The sequence below is a fragment of the Prunus avium genome, chromosome 8, assembly GCF_965620075.1.
Source record: "Prunus avium chromosome 8, drPruAviu1.hap1.1, whole genome shotgun sequence".
Taxonomy (NCBI): Eukaryota; Viridiplantae; Streptophyta; class Magnoliopsida; order Rosales; family Rosaceae; genus Prunus; species Prunus avium.
The window spans coordinates 31595745-31614784 of record NC_142291.1 but is presented as its reverse complement, the minus strand read 5'-3'; the positions used below and the strand labels follow the sequence as shown (position 1 = coordinate 31614784).

Below are 19040 nucleotides of genomic sequence, written 5' to 3'. Positions count from 1 at the left end.
CATTTATTCAATGATCACAACTGCCCACGTACTATATTATCTACCAAATATACTAGAGTTTTTAGGCATAGAAATTTTGAAAATTTTATTATTTTTATTATTTTTAAAATATGATCGATATTGAAAAGGAGAAATCCAACATATAATCCTATATATATTTATGATCAATTCCATCAGCCTCCCTTTAAGGTTTAGTTGATCTTACAATCTAACAGTCCAGTTAGGTAAATTTAGCTCATCTCATTTTGAAATCCTGAGTCCGTCATGTTCACTATAAATACCATACCATACCAAAGCTTGAGCTCTCACAATCCTCCACACTCCCTCAAGTAACCCGCTAAACTGTGACGTTTCCTTAACACTTTAGGCGAAAGCAAAAGTAGAAGATGAAGCTCTACTTTCTACTTCTTCTTCTTTTCTTTTATTCTTCTTAGCTCCTCTTTGATGGATCCAGCCATGGCTCAAGCTAAATCAGGTAAGCAAATCCATACCTTTTGACCTTACTTTGCTGTACATTGTTTTTTTATTTTTCCTTTTTGCTGGATAATTAACCATGCTAATTATACATTAAACATGGTATAAAATATCAAATCTAAATGTGCAGGAGATTGCTGTGACAATTGCTCAAAGACGTGTGAAGTTCAAGATCGATGCATCAAGTATGAAGAGTGCAAGTGTCTGTCTTCTGGCACTTGTGGCAACAAGCAGTGCCCTTGCTACAAGGACAAGAAGGGCAAGCCCTAGTGTCTTAGAACTGAACAATTATTTTGCCTGACAATTTGGATTAACATGGTAGAAAATGAAAATGTTAATTTTGTATTGCAGGATATTGCAGTGACGAGTGTTCAACGAGGTGTGCAGAAGCAGGAGTCCAAGATCGATGCATCGAGTATTGTGGGATATGCTCTGAAGAGTGCAAGTGTGTGCCTTACAGGAATTATGACAACAAGCATGAATGCCTTTGCAACAAGAACAAGAAGGGCAAGCACAAGGGCCCTTGAACTGAACAATTATTTTGCCTTACAATTTTGATTAACATGGTAGAAAATGAAAATTTTAATTTTTCATTGCAGGATATTGTAGTGACAAGTGCTCAACGAGGTGTGCAGTAGAAGAAGTTCAAGATCGATGCATCAAGTACTGTGGATATGCTCTGTCTCAACAAGCATGAATGCCCTTGCAACAAGAACAAGAAGAACAAGATGGATTAATAATGTCTATTGCCAATATCTATACATTATTAATTATGTTATTATCTTGCTAGACTCACAATCATCTGGATTAATAATGTCTAGTTTTGCCAATATCTTATTTTTATTCCAATGTAATTTTCATATGGAGATCAATTTTCAACATAAAGCTGACCTAAATAACCATATTCTAATAAAATTTCTGCAGTAATTGAAATGGTTGTAGTTCTTTATATTCTACCATATTAATACTAAGACTAATGGTAGAATTTTATTTGATAAAAGAGTATTTTATTTGTGGAATTCTATATTTTTTGGTCATCAATTAGAAGATTTGAAAATAAACATAGTGGATGACACTCCAAAATACTCCATTCATGTTAATGAATAAGACTGTTAATATGCCGATAATTGTTAATACTCAGGGCTAGTAATACCAACAACAATTAAATTCTGTAATATTCATGACATAATTGGGAATACATCCCATGATTGCTAGGTTTATACTAAGATCTACATTGGAATAAAAATAAGATATTGACACACTTAGGTCTAATATGTCCCACTTCACCACAAATATTTCTAAGGTATTAACAATATAAATACTTTCATTATCACTTAAGTTATCACCAAAACTATAAATTGAATATAAGATTTATTTTAAGACTACATCTAGGAGACCAGATGAATTGTATTTTTTGTACTTCTATTTTTAATTGTTCAACAAATTTTAAATAGAAGTATAAAAAACTAACCAGACACCATGCCTAGAACATGAAACTGCAATGACGCCAACCTAAAGGAGTATGTGAGCAGAACTCAAAGGTTCCCCATCCAATTATTGTTATGACAAATATCAAACATGACCGAGTGCTCAAACAAAGTATGATCATTAGTTTAGCTAGATAATAACATAATTATAATAGTTTTTCCTTGTTTTGGACAAGGTAACTTATTAGACAAGTAAGAATTTGAACAACAAATAAAACAAATTCTGAGTCTAAGACATTAACATTATAAATACTTTCATTATCACTTATGTTATCATCAAAATTATAAGATGCTAAACTAAGCTTTGATACCAAATTCGAAGGGAACCTCATTCTAAAAAAATAAGAGAAGAAAATTACCAAAAAAACAAATATCAAATATGAAAAAACCGATCTCTCTAATATATAATACTCTCCAACACCAAAAAAAAGGTAAGGAATACAAATTGACTCAAAGGCCCAAGTTCAATTTCAGACCCAAAAACACCAAAACGCGACGTTTTGATATTAGCATCCTCCCCTACGGTCCAGAACAAAAGGAAAAATAGGCCCGCCCTCTTTCCCCCTCACTCCCTCTGAAATCCCATTTTTCATCTGAACGAAAGCTTCTGCAAAATTTCGACCAAAAAAAAAGAAGAAAGCTTCTGCAAAATCTATTCAATTCAACAATGGAGAACCGAGCGGTCCAAGAGGTACCTCTCTTTCTCTCTCTAGCTCTTTCCTGTGGCGTATGTACATTTATGTTTATTAAAAAGAATTGAACTTTGAATGGTTGATTGTAGATATTGGAGAAGCAATTGCTGACAGTAGCGAAGGCGGTGGAGGACAAGCTTGACGAGGAAATCGCAGCCCTAGATCGAGTGGACGATGACGATCTGGAGGCGCTCAGAGAGCGGAGGCTTCAGCAGATGAAGAAGATGGCGGAGAAGCGCAGCCGTTGGATCTCCCTCGGCCATGGCGAGTACACCGAGATCCCCTCCGAGAAGGACTTCTTCTCCGCCGTCAAGGCCAGTGACCGCGTCGTCTGCCACTTTTACCGCGAAAATTGGCCCTGCAAGGTATATTTTACATTTTTTGTTTAATTTCCACTATTTAAAAATTGAAGCTTTCTGCTAAAGTTATGGTTTTGGGAGGCGTTTTTGGGTGTAATTGTTTAACTTGTGGGGTTTTCTGAGTTAAACTGTAAAACTTAGCATATGGACATTCCAACCTATTTGGATTTTTCATTAGGGGAGAGGGGAAGTAATTTAGGTGTTGTGCTTCATAATTGGTAAAGTTGGTGTTGGTTTAGAGAGGGAAGGATTCAATTTTAGTGACAGTAGATAATAATCAAATCATTGATCATTGATAATGCATTTGCAGATTAAGTGAGTTTCAAACTGTTTTTACATCTCTTCTTTCTTTTTATTTCAAAACCTGTCATTTATTGTTCCCTGAGTTGTTTTTGGAAGCCCTTTTCTATTTGGGGTTTGTTGATTGGAAGCTAAAAGCTAAAGAAATTGTTCACAAATTTGTGAATGTTTTTGATATGAAGAAGTGTTAATTATATCTTAGATGCATGCTGTTGAGGAGAGGTAGAGGTCATTGATGTCAAGGTATTACTGCTAAAATGTTTATGGGGCTTGCATGGGGACTATGAGTAGGTACCTGTTATGAGTTGCTTATACACAAACTGTTTGACCCACCCCCCCCCCCCCAGAAGCATTGGAGGATGGTACCTGTTATGAGTTGCTTATACACAAACTGTTTGACCCACCCCCCCACCCCCCCCTAGAAGCATTGGGGGATTTTAAACAATCGGTTCTAGCTGTTGGAACTATTCAGTAAATTTCCCAGGTTCAATTTAATAACTACATTGAAGCTAACTCAACAGTTAGGACAAGTAATCAATATTTACAGTTCATTTGTAGGTGGTGGACAAGCACTTGAGTATATTGGCGAAGCAACACATGGAGACACGTTTTGTGAAGATCAATGCTGAGAAAAGTCCATTCTTAGCAGAGAAGCTGAAGATCGTTGTTCTTCCAACCGTTGCCCTTATTAAGAATGCCAAAGTGGATGATTATGTGGTATGTTATAGGAAGGACATGCACACACACCATAGGCAGATAATTTGCTTTTTAACGCCCAATGTCCTCTTGTGCAACAGGTCGGATTCGATGAGCTTGGGGGAAAAGACGACTTCAGCACAGAAGAACTGGAGGAGAGGTTGGCTAAAGCCCAAGTCATCTTCTTTGAGGGTGAATCATCTCTAAAGTCTAGTGCAAAAACCAGGAGTGTCCGGCAAAGCAGCAACGCGGACTCATCGGATTCAGAGTGAAACTTTGGCCATCTATTTTGGTTGTTATTGGAAAGTGGAGCTGTTCATCCTTCGCCATTTGTGAACTCACAACTTCACCGGCTTCTGTGGAATGGCCTAGTTTATGCTTCATTTGAAGTTCAGATGTATTACATACTGCCTCTGTATGATATTCTTGAGATCATCATCTAGATGGTTTTACATTAGTGTTGATGCTTGTATTAGAAAGAGAAAACAAAGGTTCTGTGAACTGCAAAATATTAATTCCCCATTAGGTGGTAAAATTTTGAAATCTTCTTATGGCTTCCCTAGTAATGTTTTGTTTGGTTTCGGCCAAGCGGGGTTCTTATTTTTGTTTACGTCTCACAGAAATTTTCAAAAATAAATGGTTTCAAGAAAAATTTGAGGCCCCTTTTACTTTTCCTTTTTTTTAGTTGTTTTGGTTTTCTTTTGTTTTTTGTAATTATTGTTTGCAAAATGGATAAGAATGGAAGCAGATCGAGGATAAATCTGGATAATTATTACCTATCAACAAATCTGCATAATCTACTCTTCTTTATATTTATCTTTTAAGATAAGTCTTTTTATTAGAAATTTCAAGGATTATCATCTTAAAACTAGTCTTAATCCCCATCATCAATAACAAAGGTCATGTTAATGCAAAATGTTCAATTTGAATTTGATGGTTTATCTGGCAATTTGACACTTTGGAAAAAATTTAACTCCACCTGAAATGCCAAATATCATATTATTTTATTATATTTTTAAAAGCAAATGAGGCCTATATGATGCATAAAGTTTTAAAATAAAATAAATGATAATAGAGTTCATGACTAAAAAAATATTAAAATAATATTTGACATCAAGCTTTTTGATATGTTATTTTTGACATATCTCTTCCAGACTTCAAATCCATGTAGAATTTAACTACTCGGTTAGAGCAACTTTAACCTTCAATTTTTGCCATTGCATGTCCATGTGGCAATTTGACACATTGGTTGGAGATGCTCTAATGGCAATCACTCACGTGACATCAATAATTGACGGTTGTTCAGACATGTATAATTCTAATAAAAAAATTTAAAACTGACAAAAAAGATTTTTTTTTAAAGTCAAAATCTTCAAAAACAACATAGATTATATTATAAATAAATCCGAACCCTAGGACACAACTTAACTAGCAACATTGGGAAGCCCCATAATCTACAAACATCCACTCAATGGCTTGTGCAGTGCATCAAACACTTCAAACATGCCATCACAGAGCAGATTAACTCTTTTCCTGCGCTAAACCTCCCTACCACAAGGGGCCTAAAAAGCCAACGTACAAGCAATGTGCCTAGAAACAACAACAAAAGTCACTCCTAAATTTAAACTGTAGCTTAATTAGCAAACCACAACAAGATTGCTACTACTGTGTTTTGCCTAGCAACAACATCTAAAGACAGAGAGAGGATAGATAATAATGCAACATAGATCAGGAAGTTCCTGAAGCTACAACTTTATAGTTTTACATGTTTTTTTTTAGCAACGATGCCTGTGTCCTCTGGTTTTGTCAAGCACCCTTTTTCCATAGAGATGACTGTGAAGATAAGGGTAATGGCTCCGAACGAGTTGCACAAGAGCATTATGAGCAGCTCCCTGCTTTGACACAAGGAACAAAAAATTAGGTTATGACATATGCAATAGAGCTAAGGGCAGATGGTTTTAGATCTCGGATTTTGAACAAATTTTAGAATCTCCAGGATTCAGTTTGGACACAGAATAAAGTTCGAAATTTGTACCAAAGTAGTATGTGTGTCCAATTATCAACAAAGGAGGTTAAAGAAACCAAAGAATTTTGTTACATTACATATGTCATAAGACTACCAATCTGACATCACATGTCCAGATCACGACTCTCAGCAGTTGATGTATGTGGGTCTACATTGCATTATTAGTCACGAGTCACCCACATGCCCACATGTAGCAACAGCTGAAAGTCACCAATCGACACGCATGCGTGGGCAATTATTCATGGCATTGATCGAATCGATAATTAAACAATAATATACGTGTCAAACTATCTAACAAAAGAACATTTCTCGACATATCATATTGCTACTATAGTTAATTGTCTTATTTATATGATTATGGGGGAACTTATTTCTTAATAGGTTTGATGAGTATTGCCCTAATCAATCTTAACAAGAAGTGAACAGTTTCAATGCAGCACAATCATTTTGCGGGATGATCTTACCTTGGATACTCCCAGAGCAGACTGAGCAACATAATTCCCATAAGGATCCTGAAGAAGAGTCAGTAAATTGGGACTATTAATCATCTCGTTAATAATCCTATTGACATGTTCTTCTCCAGCCTCTTTCAAGCTTTTCTCAATCACGTTGCTGCCATACTTATTCATGGAGAGATTAACAAAACTCCCTCCCAGCTGTGCTAGTATATCTGATGTTACACGAGGTATCTTCAATCCAATTATGTACTGGACAACATAGTTCCTGGTGGTTAATCAAAACAAATAAGATAATATTAGAGACACGTTTCATCATCATATCACCCATTAAAACAAGAATCCAAATAAAATGAAATAGTATGCTTCCCATCTCTTCTCAAGAAACAAGCGAGATATGCAAAATTGTTCTCAATTTCATATAATGAATTGACAGTCTAACAATATGATACATCATACTGTTTGAAAATCCTTAATATAAGCAAGGATTTCCTCTAGAAGTCGGTTACTTCTTGAACACATATATGAACTATTCGACCCTACGTTAGAGGTTTCCCTTATGATTGTCCATTTAGATTATTCCAAATGCAATACATGTACAAAAAGAAATGAAAAGGAAAATAAAATGTGATTTTACAAGCCCTTGTCCTCAAGGTGCGGGGATAGTGAAGAAATGAGTTACGATTAGGCTAAGTGAATGGTTCGATTCCCTTCCGCTGTAAGGGAAAAAAAGAGTGATTTTACAACTTATACAATTTATCTGTCTTCTTGGACTGAAGAGAGAATCTGACGTGTCATCGGCGTATATTCCTTTGTATCTACAACAATCATCACCTCATCACATAATCATCACATAATGAGTGTTGTAGATACAAAGAAACCTATATCCGGTAGTAGGTAAGATTCTTTCCCAATTGAGGGGTGTGTGTCTGTGGTACAAGTAATTTTACCTATCTGGAAAACAGGTAAAGGTAAAGGACAAACCCGTAGGGATCTTCAGAGAGGACTCGAGCATGTTCAGTTATGTCTGCCACAAGACGCTCCTTAGCCTCTGTATAAGCATAATGAACGCTGCTTTGCACTAAGCAGCACCCAAACTTGTCCTTTGCTAGGGCAAGGCAGTTCTCTAACACCAATTCCAGGATGCCCTGTGGGAGGTAGATTTGGTTTAGAAGATAAAATTAAGATCACCAAAAATTAACAACATTCATTTTTCCAAAGCCAAATGTGTGTGTACTAAACCCATGCAATTTAGCTGCAAGCCTTCATCTTCCACACATAAACCATTGAGAAGTAAAGCAATCACACACAGTAAGCTACATGACAAAAATAGTGAAAAGATGACTACCTTGGTGGATTCAGGAGAGAAATGTTTCAAGCAAACTTGAATCACATAGTAACCAGGCTGAGTCTTGCTGAGGGGAATTGTGATGCGCTTCAGAAGTCGCATGAACGAGGACTGCTGCTCTCGGGTCTCAACTCTCTCTAGCAATTTCTGCATTGCTCGACTTCTGCAACATCAAACACTTCTAAACAATAAAAAAATTTGTCCAATTTTCGATCCCCAAAAAGTAAATATATTGTAGGAGTTTATAGCTTCAGTGGTAAAGTACTTCAAAATTTAAGATTTAGGGTTTTGTCCTCACCATCTCTTGGAAAAAAAAAAAAAAAAGAGTAGTAAAAATTCATATAATCTGTACCCGTGTTGATCAGTGCAAATGTCCTTGAGTTTTTTCTCATCACTCATCACACAGTCAAGCATTTTGGACTGTCCTTCTCTGTTGGTTGCTTCAACAAGTTTCTGGATGAACTCGTTGCCGAATTGATCAACCATCAAGTCACGCAAATCTGCGTCCATAACCTCCTTAAAAATCATCTCAACTTCCTCTGGCTTGCCCTCCTCGACCTTCTTCTGCAAAAAACGACACCCCACATGATCCTTGGCCACCAAAGCAATTTTGCCCCTTAATTCTTCCAAGGATAGATAAGCAGTTGGATGCTGCTGCCGTATGGAGCCATTAGAAAACCTTGATCCATCTTTAGCCACTGAATTACTAGTCATCACTTGGCCCCTTTGTTCCAATGAGGATGATGAGTAACTAGTACTCAAACGCTGTCGCCCAGATCCATTAGCATACCTTGATCCCCTGCTACTAATTACACCATTACGAACAGGATTATTAGGCCTCATTGGATTATATCCATAACCAAATTGATCAGAAGTACTACTCCCACCCCGATTCGCTCCTGTATAGGTAGATCCCACCTCTGTTAGAGAAAAATTTGCCCTATGGGGGAGAGCATGATTACTAGTAGTAACATGATTGGCAACTGCTGATCCATGAAGCCTCGTGTACTGATCCATTTCGGCCATTAACAAAACATACTGATTTTTCAACTTCTCCAAATATTCCTCCTCCTCTCGGATATAATGAGAAGATTGGTATTGAGCAGTAAATCCATTACCTCCTAAGGAGCTGTTTACTCTTGGATTTGATGTGGCACCACCGGACTGATGATGATTCGATATGCTTAGCCGATTCAAGGCTGCTGTCAGCTGATCGTGTTGGGCCTGATCAGAAAAATCAGTACTGTTCATGTTGAGATTATTGGTACATGGTGAGTTTTGGAGACTATTGGCAGGGAAAAAAAGATGGTCATTCGGATTGGCATTCTGTGAGGGAGTAAGGTTTTGGTAGGGATTGTTTGGCAACATGGCGTTTTGAAAAACAATAGGGTTCCCCAAAGTAGGATCCCAATAGATATGATGGTTTTGGGAAGGTGATTCGCGGCGGAGGTGGTTTTCGGGTAAGGTATAGGAGGAAGGAACAATAGGGTTGCTGTTGTTTGATGCTGCTGTAGTATTAAACCACTGATATTGAAGCCCAACCTCTTCCCCTCCCTTCCTCTCCATTTATGTTATTGTTATAATTGAAACCGATCAAAATTAGAAAACAGAAGAAACAGAGAGAGAAGAGAGAAGGGGATGAAGGGTTTTGCAAAACGGTTAGCTGGGTTTAGAAATCTCTTTGAATTAAGTAACACCAACTCTAACCTGTATAGTTTGCATAATGGGGAACATATATATATATATTATTATTAGGGTTTTTAAAAGGGTGTTAAAAGTTTTGGGTTTTTTTTTCCACCCATATAGAGAAATCCGAATTAATATAAGATATCAACAAAAAGATTTGTAGTTTGAAAAAAAAGAAGAGATTTAAGGATAATAAAAGGGAAGTGTTTGAGTAATATGAGGAATGTTTCTTTGGGTTAACAGCTTTTAGGATTTTTCGAAAGAGAGAAAAAAAAACCGTCTAAATCTCATCAATCTATTCTTGCATGAAATATGACCTCTCACCAGCCAATAGAATCGAAGAATTAAACAAAACACTTCGTTCATTTTGGCTCACGTTCCTCTCAAGCGCGTCCTATCCAGGTTGAATTTTAAAAACCCTTTCCTTTTAGTACATAAATATATATATATATACGGCAAGTTTAAACTAAAACAAATTTGTATACGATAAATAATGAATCCGAGAAATTTGCTCAACTAACCACCAAGAAAAAAATTAAAGGAAAATATTTTGTCTCCCATGCATAGTACATAAAACGATGTAAGAAGTTAGAATAATCAAGGATTTAATCTGGATTTAATCTTCGTTTTCCCATTTATTTTTATTTTGTGGAGATGATCGACTGAATTTACAGTAGAATCAAATGTTTAAGATATGCATATAGTCTTTTGTGAATTTAAATTGGATTTCATTTTCTATAATTTATGGATAAAACGTTTTATTGGTAATGTCAAAAAATTGAGCATCTTGTTGAGGGCTTTTAGCCCCCTTGTTACAAAAATAAAAAATAAAAAAAATAATTGAGCATCTTTTCTTTTACAATAAGAATTTGAACTCTTTATTGGCACAATACACTTATGTTCCTATTAAAAAATGGAGTGTTATGACATGTTTTCATGTTAGGTATGACATTTCATCAAGAGCGGCGCATATAGATTACTAACGCATTTTTAAAAAAATAGGAAACTTACGTGTGTATATTTTTTTTAGAAGGAACTCACGACGTGTATTAGTATTGTTGTGACAACTCAATCTTTATGTTGTTTAAGTTGTTTAAAAAAAATTGAGTAATGAAATCCATCCAAACTTAACTAACGAAGTTTTAGATGTCAATTGACATAAAAATGTTATTTTATAATTAATTGCACTTACTTTTTATATGAATTTGTCTATTGATATTGTATCTATCCTTAAGTCAAATACATACACTACTAAAAAAACACACACTAGCCACTGATATGAATTTGTCTCCTAAGTTGATTTTAGAGACAATAAATTGTCTCCATTAAGCAATAGAGACTATGCAGCGACTATTTTTGTTTCAGTATCCTAGTTTGGGATTGCTATTGCTTATTAGGTACAATTTTGGGAGTCAGTCCTTCAATATTTTCAAATAAACAAATACATTATCAGCCAAGCCCAGCCATATTGAATTCTTCCAAGCCGTGGGGTCTTGGGAGAGGGTCTGATATTTGAGAGGCTATCTTCTAAATTAGGGACTAATGACATGTCAGTATCTCATTACTTTATTACATATGTTTAACTAATAATACAATTAAACCCATCAGTCCCCAATTCCATATATCCAAAAAAAAATATATCCAAATATATGCACCATTTCTCTGAATATTAATTCCTAATTTTCAAGATGGATTTTTGGGTTCGAATCACTCCTACAAAAACTGCAAGCCATATATGCAACAATTCCTCGTCCTCGAAGTCAACCATTTCTTAGAGGATCACCAACCATTTGAAGTCACAAACCTGAAGAAAATATATTCAGAAAATCTCCATATGAGCAGAGAATCATATACCGAAAACCCTAAACTTTCTTTTGACCAAAAATTAAAAAAAAACCCTAAACTTTATTAGAAATATATATTATATCCAACTGTAAATGAGCCTTACAGTATTTCCTTTGGATCATTAGGTGATCCTGGCGTTTTCTCCTTTAAGATCTAGGGTTGCTCCAATCGTGTGAAGGAGCTGAAAAAAATAATGAACAGGTTAATGTAACTAAACTAAAACCAAATTTTATACAAAATAATTATATAAAAAATTTCTTACAAAGATTTTGAAGCTCCTCTGTTCAATGTGCTTTCCAAGCTCTCCATTGCCTTTCCTCAAAAATTAAAAAAGAAAAAGACAAAAAGCATTCAGTAACAGCCATATATAAATAAATATCAGACCAAAGTCAAAATCAGATGCTGGAACCAAAATAAGTAAAGGCACACTGAAAAAGAATGATATTATGATTTTTCAATTACCAGTTCATCAGCGCCTTCTTCCATAACGAAACCATCACGGTATTTGTCCCAGATTTTCTCTCATCAACTTCCAGATAGGCATCTTACCAAGTCACACTGCTCCAACTCTTCAATTTCCAGATCGGGATCTCAAGCCGCAGCCTAGTATTTTGTGACCAGATGGCTTTGTGATTCACGCAAAAAGAATAAGAGAGAGAGAGAGAGAGAGAGAGAGAGAGGTGAAACAAATCATTCTTTTTTCTCTCTTTTGCTTATGTCCAAGTGTTTGAAGTTGAGAAATAAAAAATGTGTTTTAACATTGGGCTGTGTGAAAATATCCAATGGAAGAAACTACCAAAAGCAATCAGTATCCAATTTAAGGCCAAATGCCAAAGCTTTTGAGTGAAGGGAGCCAGCCAAGCTTGTTTGTGTTATTTGTGAATGGAGCCGGCTTCTTTTGATAAGTTGGGACTGATAATAACAAGTTGGGACTGATAAAAATGCCCAAATATTAAGGAAAAATAAAGAAAAATACTTTTTTGTATTACACACTAATATCTATCCCAAATACCTTTAATAGGCATGATGGGAGAATTAGTATCCAAAAAAAAATCACAAGGCACTTTTATGAATTTGTATCTAAATAATCAGTGGCTAGTAGCCATATTTCTAGTAGTGATATGATCTATAAAGGTAATTTGTTTCTAATACAGGTATCTGGCTCCTTTACTTGTCTTAATATAAATCAACAAGGAGAGAACCCCTCCTGTATGAAATACAGAGAATATACTTGTATTAATTGAGTTATAGTAAATACACATTATACACGAACGTATATATTCTTAAGATAATGTATGGGTATTTTAATATAATGTATTATACTTGTATATATAAAAATTTCAAAATTTTGTTTTTATTTTCAATAATATTACTTATTGTATCGCTTTTTATATCTATTTTTTTTCATTATTTTCAACACAAGCATATAATTAATCATGTCCCAATCCTGCTCCTAATTAATAATTTTTCTTAATAGAAAGCTAATTCTCGATATATAATAAAAATAGAAAGCTAATTTGTATACCATTCCGGTAGGGGGTTCTTTTTTTTCGGGGTTTTGTTAAGAAGAGAATGAAGAGTCACAGAGAAAACGGAAGCCCGTGAAGTTTTTGAGTCAAGCTTAAATACTTTTTATGGTTCAATCAATAGTTTTGCTTTGCTCAGCTGAACTCAGGGGAGAGAAATTGAAGGAAAAATGACAAAATTCTTTAGGGTCGAACAGAAAAGGAAAGATCTGTTTCGAAACTAGCAAATATATGATTGATTTCTCATTTATTAATGCAAAACAAACTGTACCATTTTGTATGGTATCTTCCTTGCTTCACAAGTAAAGAACATGCAGGTCTATTTTTTTTTTTTTCTAAATACAAAGAACATATGCAAGTAATTTGTCCAAGTACCTATAAATTTTTAAAAAACATGCAGAAACTATTATAAGCAATTTCATCACCAAAAAAAAAGAAGAGGAAGTTTCATCTCCTACGTTGTCAATATATTTGTGCTAATTAAGCAGGTGGTTCGTTGTAATTGGTGTCGTCCGCAACCTTCTAGCATTGTTATTTTCTTTTTCTTTTTCTTTTTTTATCTTTTTTTCTGTTGACTTTTATCTTTCAATTAATATTTAGGGTACAAAACAATGATTATGTTACTGAAAAAATGGATTTTTTTTTTATTTACAAAGTGATATTCCATATTATTCTAATGTACAAGGAGGTGAATTGAACTCTGATGCAAAGAATCGGGCAAACTATTTTAACTCATTGGTCTAATTCATGTTTGCAAATTTTCGTATACATAGTACATGCTCATTTTGTACGTTATAAAAAACCGAGAGTTAATTACAAGGCCATTTTGATGCACGTAATTAAGTTTGGGGAGATTATGGGTCCAATTGAAAGTTAGAGACCAAAGTGACACATAGGAGTTAAGGGAATTAACTTTAATTTTAGGATATGACACATAGGAGATAGGGAAATTACATCACATGATCTGTTTTAACGAGTGTTAACTATTTTGATTTTCAGACTTTTTCTTTAATACAAATATTGGGGGAGGGGAAGTCGGATCTTGAGTTGAGGGGTAAATACTCTTAACCAAATAGTTTGACCATTTATTTTTTATTTTTGGTTATATTGAAGGAAAGAAACTCCACTTATTTCGATCCTGAGTGTCATGGGGGAGGGGGAATCCACCACCACTAAGGTGGAACCCAAGGTATTTGGGTCTTTTTAAATCCCCAAGAGGTTACAATAGTTCTTTTTTTGTCAAAATAGTTGAGTTTTGCAAACTCAGGTGGAAATAGTTCTTGGCTCATGTAAAATGGTCAATATTTGTCGGATTAACCCAAAGATAAAAACATACGTCCAAAAACCTAAGAGCATTTCCAGCAATGCAGCCAAGGGGAGGGCTGGGGGCAGGCTGGGCTAAAAAGCCATCTTCAGCAGTTGAAAGCAGCCCGGGCAACATGAGGGGCCTATCGAACTGGGCCATGTGTCAAAACCTAGGCACTCCGATGGTATTTTCCCTCCAATCCAACGGCAGACAATATTTTGGCAATAAAAATATGAAAAAAAATCCCAAAAAAATTCTAAAAAATACTGAATTTTTTTTCTATAAATACCTACCAATACTTTTCACTTTCAACACCAAATCCTCATACACTTTCTTCTACTTCTACTATTATTCACTTTTTACTCAACATTTTATTCACTTTCAAGTTTTATTTTTCCATATCATTTTTATGGCTTCTTCTATCGACGGTGTTGGGGCATGGAGCACCATGGAAGATGTTTTGTTGTGTGAGTGTTGGGTCCAAATTTCTCATTGTTGTGTAATTCATGTATTTTATTTTCATTGTATTTTAATGTTTTATTTTGAAAATTATTTGTAATTCATGCATTCAATAAAATACCTTTTTATTCAAAACATTTGAAATTTATCTGAAATGTGAAACCGAAAATCTTATCCGATATGAATAGTATTGACACGTAGAAACCCAAAAATATTATCCAAAATAATTGTTTAAGTAAAAAAAGTTGCGAAAAAAACAAAAAAATGAATAGTAGTTGCCATGGCAAAGGGCGACTGCTGGAAACACACATAACTTCATATGGCAAGGGCAGCCACTATTCATGTGAATTGTAGCTGCCCTAGCCCCCCCTCGCCATGGCAAGAGGCAAACTGCTGGAAATGCTCTATGTGAAGGCAATGCCATGGAAAAAACAGAAGTTGACAAAATCAGCGTTCCCCTCGACTGCTTGGGTGCTTGTGAACTCCCTATACACTTGCTATCTTCATTTCCTTCACCAATCCAACTAGCGTATTATATATGCTCTCAATTTGAGGGTGTGACGGGCACCCCACAAGAAATTCATGCACCACGCCGTCGATGCTGATCCAGCTGAAGCCAGGCTGCTTGGTGACCCCCTTCTCCCTCATAAACCACCTCAGCGCAGAGACATCACCCCATCGACGATCGGATGCAAATGCATTAGCCAGCATTATGTAGCCTCCTGAATTGTCAGGGTCCGATCGAACCAGTTTGTTGGAAACATATTGAGCCAAGTCTACTCTTGAGTGGAGCAGGCAGCCCCCAAGCAGAGCACCCCACACAAAACTATTAGGCTCAAAGGGCATGGATGTTACAACCTCCAGAGCTTCTTCAACTAGGCCTACTCTTGCAAGGAGATCAATGTAGCATGCATAATGTTCTAATTTCGGAGAAACAGAAAATCTTGAGGTCATGTCATTAAATATTTGACGTCCTTCCTCGGATAAACCAGAGTGGCTGCATGCACATAAAGCGCCAAGGAACGTACCCGCATTGGGTTGTAAACCAAACTCTTGGATTCTAGAGAATAGCCTCAAGGCCTCATCTCCTTCACTGTTAACTGCAAGACCCATGATCATGGCATTGAATGAAACAATATCTTTGGAGACCATCTGATCGAAAACCTCTTTTGCTCTCTCCAAACTCCCACATTTCGAATACATGTCGATCAATGCAGTCGCTAGAATTCTGTTTGATCCTATCACACCTTTGCTTCCTTTAGATTTCAAGTACTCATGAACCCACCTGCCGAGGTCTAAATCACCAATTTGAGCACAAGCTGAAAGCACGCTGACCATTGTAACATGGTTAGGCCTATACTTGGGATCTTCCACCATTATGCGGAAAAGACTCAGAGACTCCATAGGAAAACCATTCTGAACAAATGCACCTATCATTGCATTCCAAGGAAGCGCACTTTGCTTTCCATTATCAGAAATTTGATCAAATCGATCCCGACTCTTCTCAACCTTTCCCCACTTCCCATACAAATAAACAAGTGCAGTGTTGACAGAGTCACAACCAAACTTCTTAGCGTCAACATTACTGACGACTTTGGATAGAATTGTAACCCATTTCTCAACATCAACTATGTCAAGATTTGAACACGCAGACAAAACACTAACCATTGTATCATCTTCTGGCCGCAAATTATCATCAACCATCATTAAGAAAAGCCGCAAAACTTGCTCACTCTGACCTGACTGAGCATAACCAGCAATTAACGATGTCCAACAGCAAACGACACTCTTCTCAGGCATTTCATCAAACACCAAACGTGCAGAACCCAAATCCTTGAGTCCCTTTGCGTACACTGCAAGTAGGCTGGTACAGACAAATGAGTTGCAAATAAACCCCATTTTCGTAACATGGGTATGAATTTGTTTGACATAACGAGAATTTTCAGAGCGAAAGCAGGCCTTGAGAAGGAAAGAGAAGGTGAAGTCATTAGGGGAAAGCGACGTCTGCTTTAAGCTTTTGAAGAGGGAAAATGCATCGGAGAAGAGACCCTCCTCCGCAAAGACCCTGATAATGGCGTTGAAAGGAAAAATGTTGGGTTTTTGGAGCTGATGAAAGACTCGTAGAGCGAGATGAGATGGGTAATGGCCAATGAGACGAGTGGCGATCAGGTTGTCCTGCTGAGCACCAACTTGAAAGACTTGAGCATGGATTTGAAGGAGACGAGGGTATGAAATACGACCCTGTAGGGAAGTAGCTAAGTCGGTGGAGATATTGAGCTGCGGATTGGCTGGGAGTGTATGAAGGTGAAGAGCAGACTGAGATGAGCAGCAGAAACAACTTTGAAGCTTTTGACAAAATGAAAATTGTTTTCCTAACATGTTATCTTCCCATCCCACATCGGCTAGACAAGAGGTTTTGGGATTGTTTATAATCCAGCATGGAGACTCTAAACTTCGACACCACTGGGCGAAGCGAATGGGCCACGGTTCTGTAAAAGGAACCAGGCTCAGGAAAGTCCCCGGGCCCACTAACTGCAGAGATGCAGGCCTGGAAACAGGTAACCTCCGAGAACTTGGAGCCTTAATCGCCTTGAGCGATGGGCTGAGACACGTGTGGAGCCTTTGGGCTTCAAGCCCGGAGCATCTTTGGCCGATTGTACAGTTATTCGCTTGGTCCTCTGGACTAACTGAACGGGGCTTACGATCCAGTGGTGTCTTATTTTTTGGGTTTTTAATTTCACTTCTTTTTCTAATATCATTTTAAAATCTCAGTACTTTTAGCGGTAAAAAGTTCTCAACTTGATATATGAAGAATATGTAGTAATATACAATATTTTCTTAATTGCTTATGAAGAAAAATGATCAATTCACTCATGAGTCGGTAAATAGATTGATTTGTGCCAGTTATACTATTAAGTTTGAAGCGTAAAACGAAATCAATTTGAATCATATGCAGGTTTGAGGCTGAATTCGAATCAAATCGGAACTCGCCTATATATGCCATAATAGACAGTATAGCCATCAAGCTCTAACAATTTTCAGGATCATTTTGTTTGTGTGTGTGTTTTTAGCTATAAATGGCAGATTCCACATGACCAAATATATAATGCATGCCAAATGGCAGACTTTTGTTGGTTTTATAATTCTTAGCCGCCAAGGTTTAACAAAAAGCAAAGCATGTGTCTATTTGCCATGATCATAATCGTCTGCAGTACAATTTTTATGCTCATTTTGTTTGTGCTAGGTGAATTACTTAATGTGTGACTACACATGTTATAGCAATGCCTACAATGCCAAAGTGGGAGCAGTGAGCACCGCAGAGATGAACAAATTAGAGTTGAATCTAGATTTTAAACTGCATGTAACCTCAAAGATTAAGCTAAGGTGTTGGAGAGAACCAAATTGGTCATATTTAACTATTACAGTCACACAAGTCATATATGTGCAATAACATCATTCTTCTTTGCCTATTCGTTGGGAAAGCTGGGTGAGATGAAGTTAGCATATCCTTCACTGTACATCAACAAAAAGATTTGTAGTTTGAAAAAACAGAAAAGATTTAAGGATAATAAAAGGGAAGTGTTGGTTTAAATTTTCTATAATCTATGGATAAAACGTTCTGTTGGTAATGTAAACAAATTGAGCATCTTCTTGTGGGTTTTTAGCCCCTTGTTACAAAATAAAAATAAAAATTGAGCATCCTTTATTTTACAATAAATATTTGAACTCTTTATTGGCATAATACACTTATGTTCCTATTAAAAAATGAAGTGTTATGACATTTCAGTAACGGCGCATATAGATACTAACATATTTTTTTAATGGGAAATTGACGTGTATATTTTTTTTATAAAGGAATTCACGACGTGTATTTGTATTGTTGTGACAACTCAATCTTTATGTTGTTTAAGTTGTTTATCTTTAAAAAAAAAATTGAGTAATTCAACGCATACAAACTTAACTAACGAAGTTTTAGATGTCAATTCTCAATTGACATAAAAATGTTGTGTTTATTCATAATTAATTGCACTTACTCTTTTATATGAATTTGTCTATTGATATTGTATCTGTCCTTAAACACATATTATACACGAACGTCTTAAACACTCGTATTCTGATGTTCAAATATAAAATATATGGGTATTTTAAGATAGTGTATTATACTTGTATTGTATATATTAAAATTTCAAAATTTTGTTTTTATTTTCAATAATATTACTTGTTGTCTTGCTTTCCATTGTAACTTTTAAAATTTGTTATATATGTACACTTTGAAAATTGTAACACAAAATTGATTGTTGTACGTAGTTGTATTTTTATATCTATTTTTTTCATTATTTTCAACACAAGCATTTAATTAATCATGTCCCAATCCTGCTCC

The 19040-nt window shown here is 35.9% G+C and overlaps 4 protein-coding genes, 1 long non-coding RNA gene and 1 other non-coding gene across 6 annotated transcripts; 3 read left to right on the top strand and 3 right to left on the bottom strand.

Annotated features, from left to right (window-relative positions):
• Window positions 1-207: 207 nt before the first annotated feature.
• Window positions 208-1403, top strand: LOC110767968 (uncharacterized). Its single transcript, XM_021971647.2, has 4 exons — window positions 208-475; window positions 605-733; window positions 826-981; window positions 1074-1403. The coding sequence occupies exons 1-4, from the start codon at window positions 445-447 to the stop codon at window positions 1169-1171; spliced, it is 414 nt and encodes a 137-aa protein (XP_021827339.1). The 5' UTR covers window positions 208-444; the 3' UTR covers window positions 1172-1403.
• Window positions 1404-2492: 1089 nt separating this feature from the next.
• Window positions 2493-4557, top strand: LOC110767978 (thioredoxin domain-containing protein 9 homolog). The gene is made up of 4 exons (XM_021971656.2): window positions 2493-2652; window positions 2743-3018; window positions 3871-4029; window positions 4110-4557. Exons 1-4 carry the CDS (start codon window positions 2629-2631, stop codon window positions 4278-4280), a joined length of 630 nt encoding a protein of 209 aa, XP_021827348.1. The 5' UTR covers window positions 2493-2628; the 3' UTR covers window positions 4281-4557.
• Window positions 4558-5489: 932 nt separating this feature from the next.
• Window positions 5490-9464, bottom strand: LOC110767955 (uncharacterized). The gene is made up of 5 exons (XM_021971625.2): window positions 8190-9464; window positions 7838-8000; window positions 7474-7637; window positions 6499-6757; window positions 5490-5900 (listed from the first exon to the last, which is right to left on the bottom strand). The coding sequence occupies exons 1-5, from the start codon at window positions 9401-9403 to the stop codon at window positions 5784-5786; spliced, it is 1917 nt and encodes a 638-aa protein (XP_021827317.1). The 5' UTR covers window positions 9404-9464; the 3' UTR covers window positions 5490-5783.
• A 1487-nt stretch (window positions 9465-10951) lies between these two features.
• On the bottom strand, window positions 10952-12396 carry LOC148292542 (uncharacterized). The gene is made up of 4 exons (XR_015826490.1): window positions 11831-12396; window positions 11631-11680; window positions 11472-11549; window positions 10952-11327 (listed from the first exon to the last, which is right to left on the bottom strand). It is a non-coding gene; the product is annotated as an uncharacterized LOC148292542 (long non-coding RNA).
• Window positions 12397-14873: 2477 nt separating this feature from the next.
• LOC110767961 (putative pentatricopeptide repeat-containing protein At3g08820) lies at window positions 14874-17078 on the bottom strand. The gene has a single exon (XM_021971638.2). It carries the CDS (start codon window positions 17036-17038, stop codon window positions 15146-15148), a length of 1893 nt encoding a protein of 630 aa, XP_021827330.1. The 5' UTR covers window positions 17039-17078; the 3' UTR covers window positions 14874-15145.
• A 38-nt stretch (window positions 17079-17116) lies between these two features.
• On the top strand, window positions 17117-17373 carry LOC148292541 (RNase MRP). The gene has a single exon (XR_015827124.1).
• The last annotated feature ends 1667 nt before the right edge of the window (window positions 17374-19040 follow it).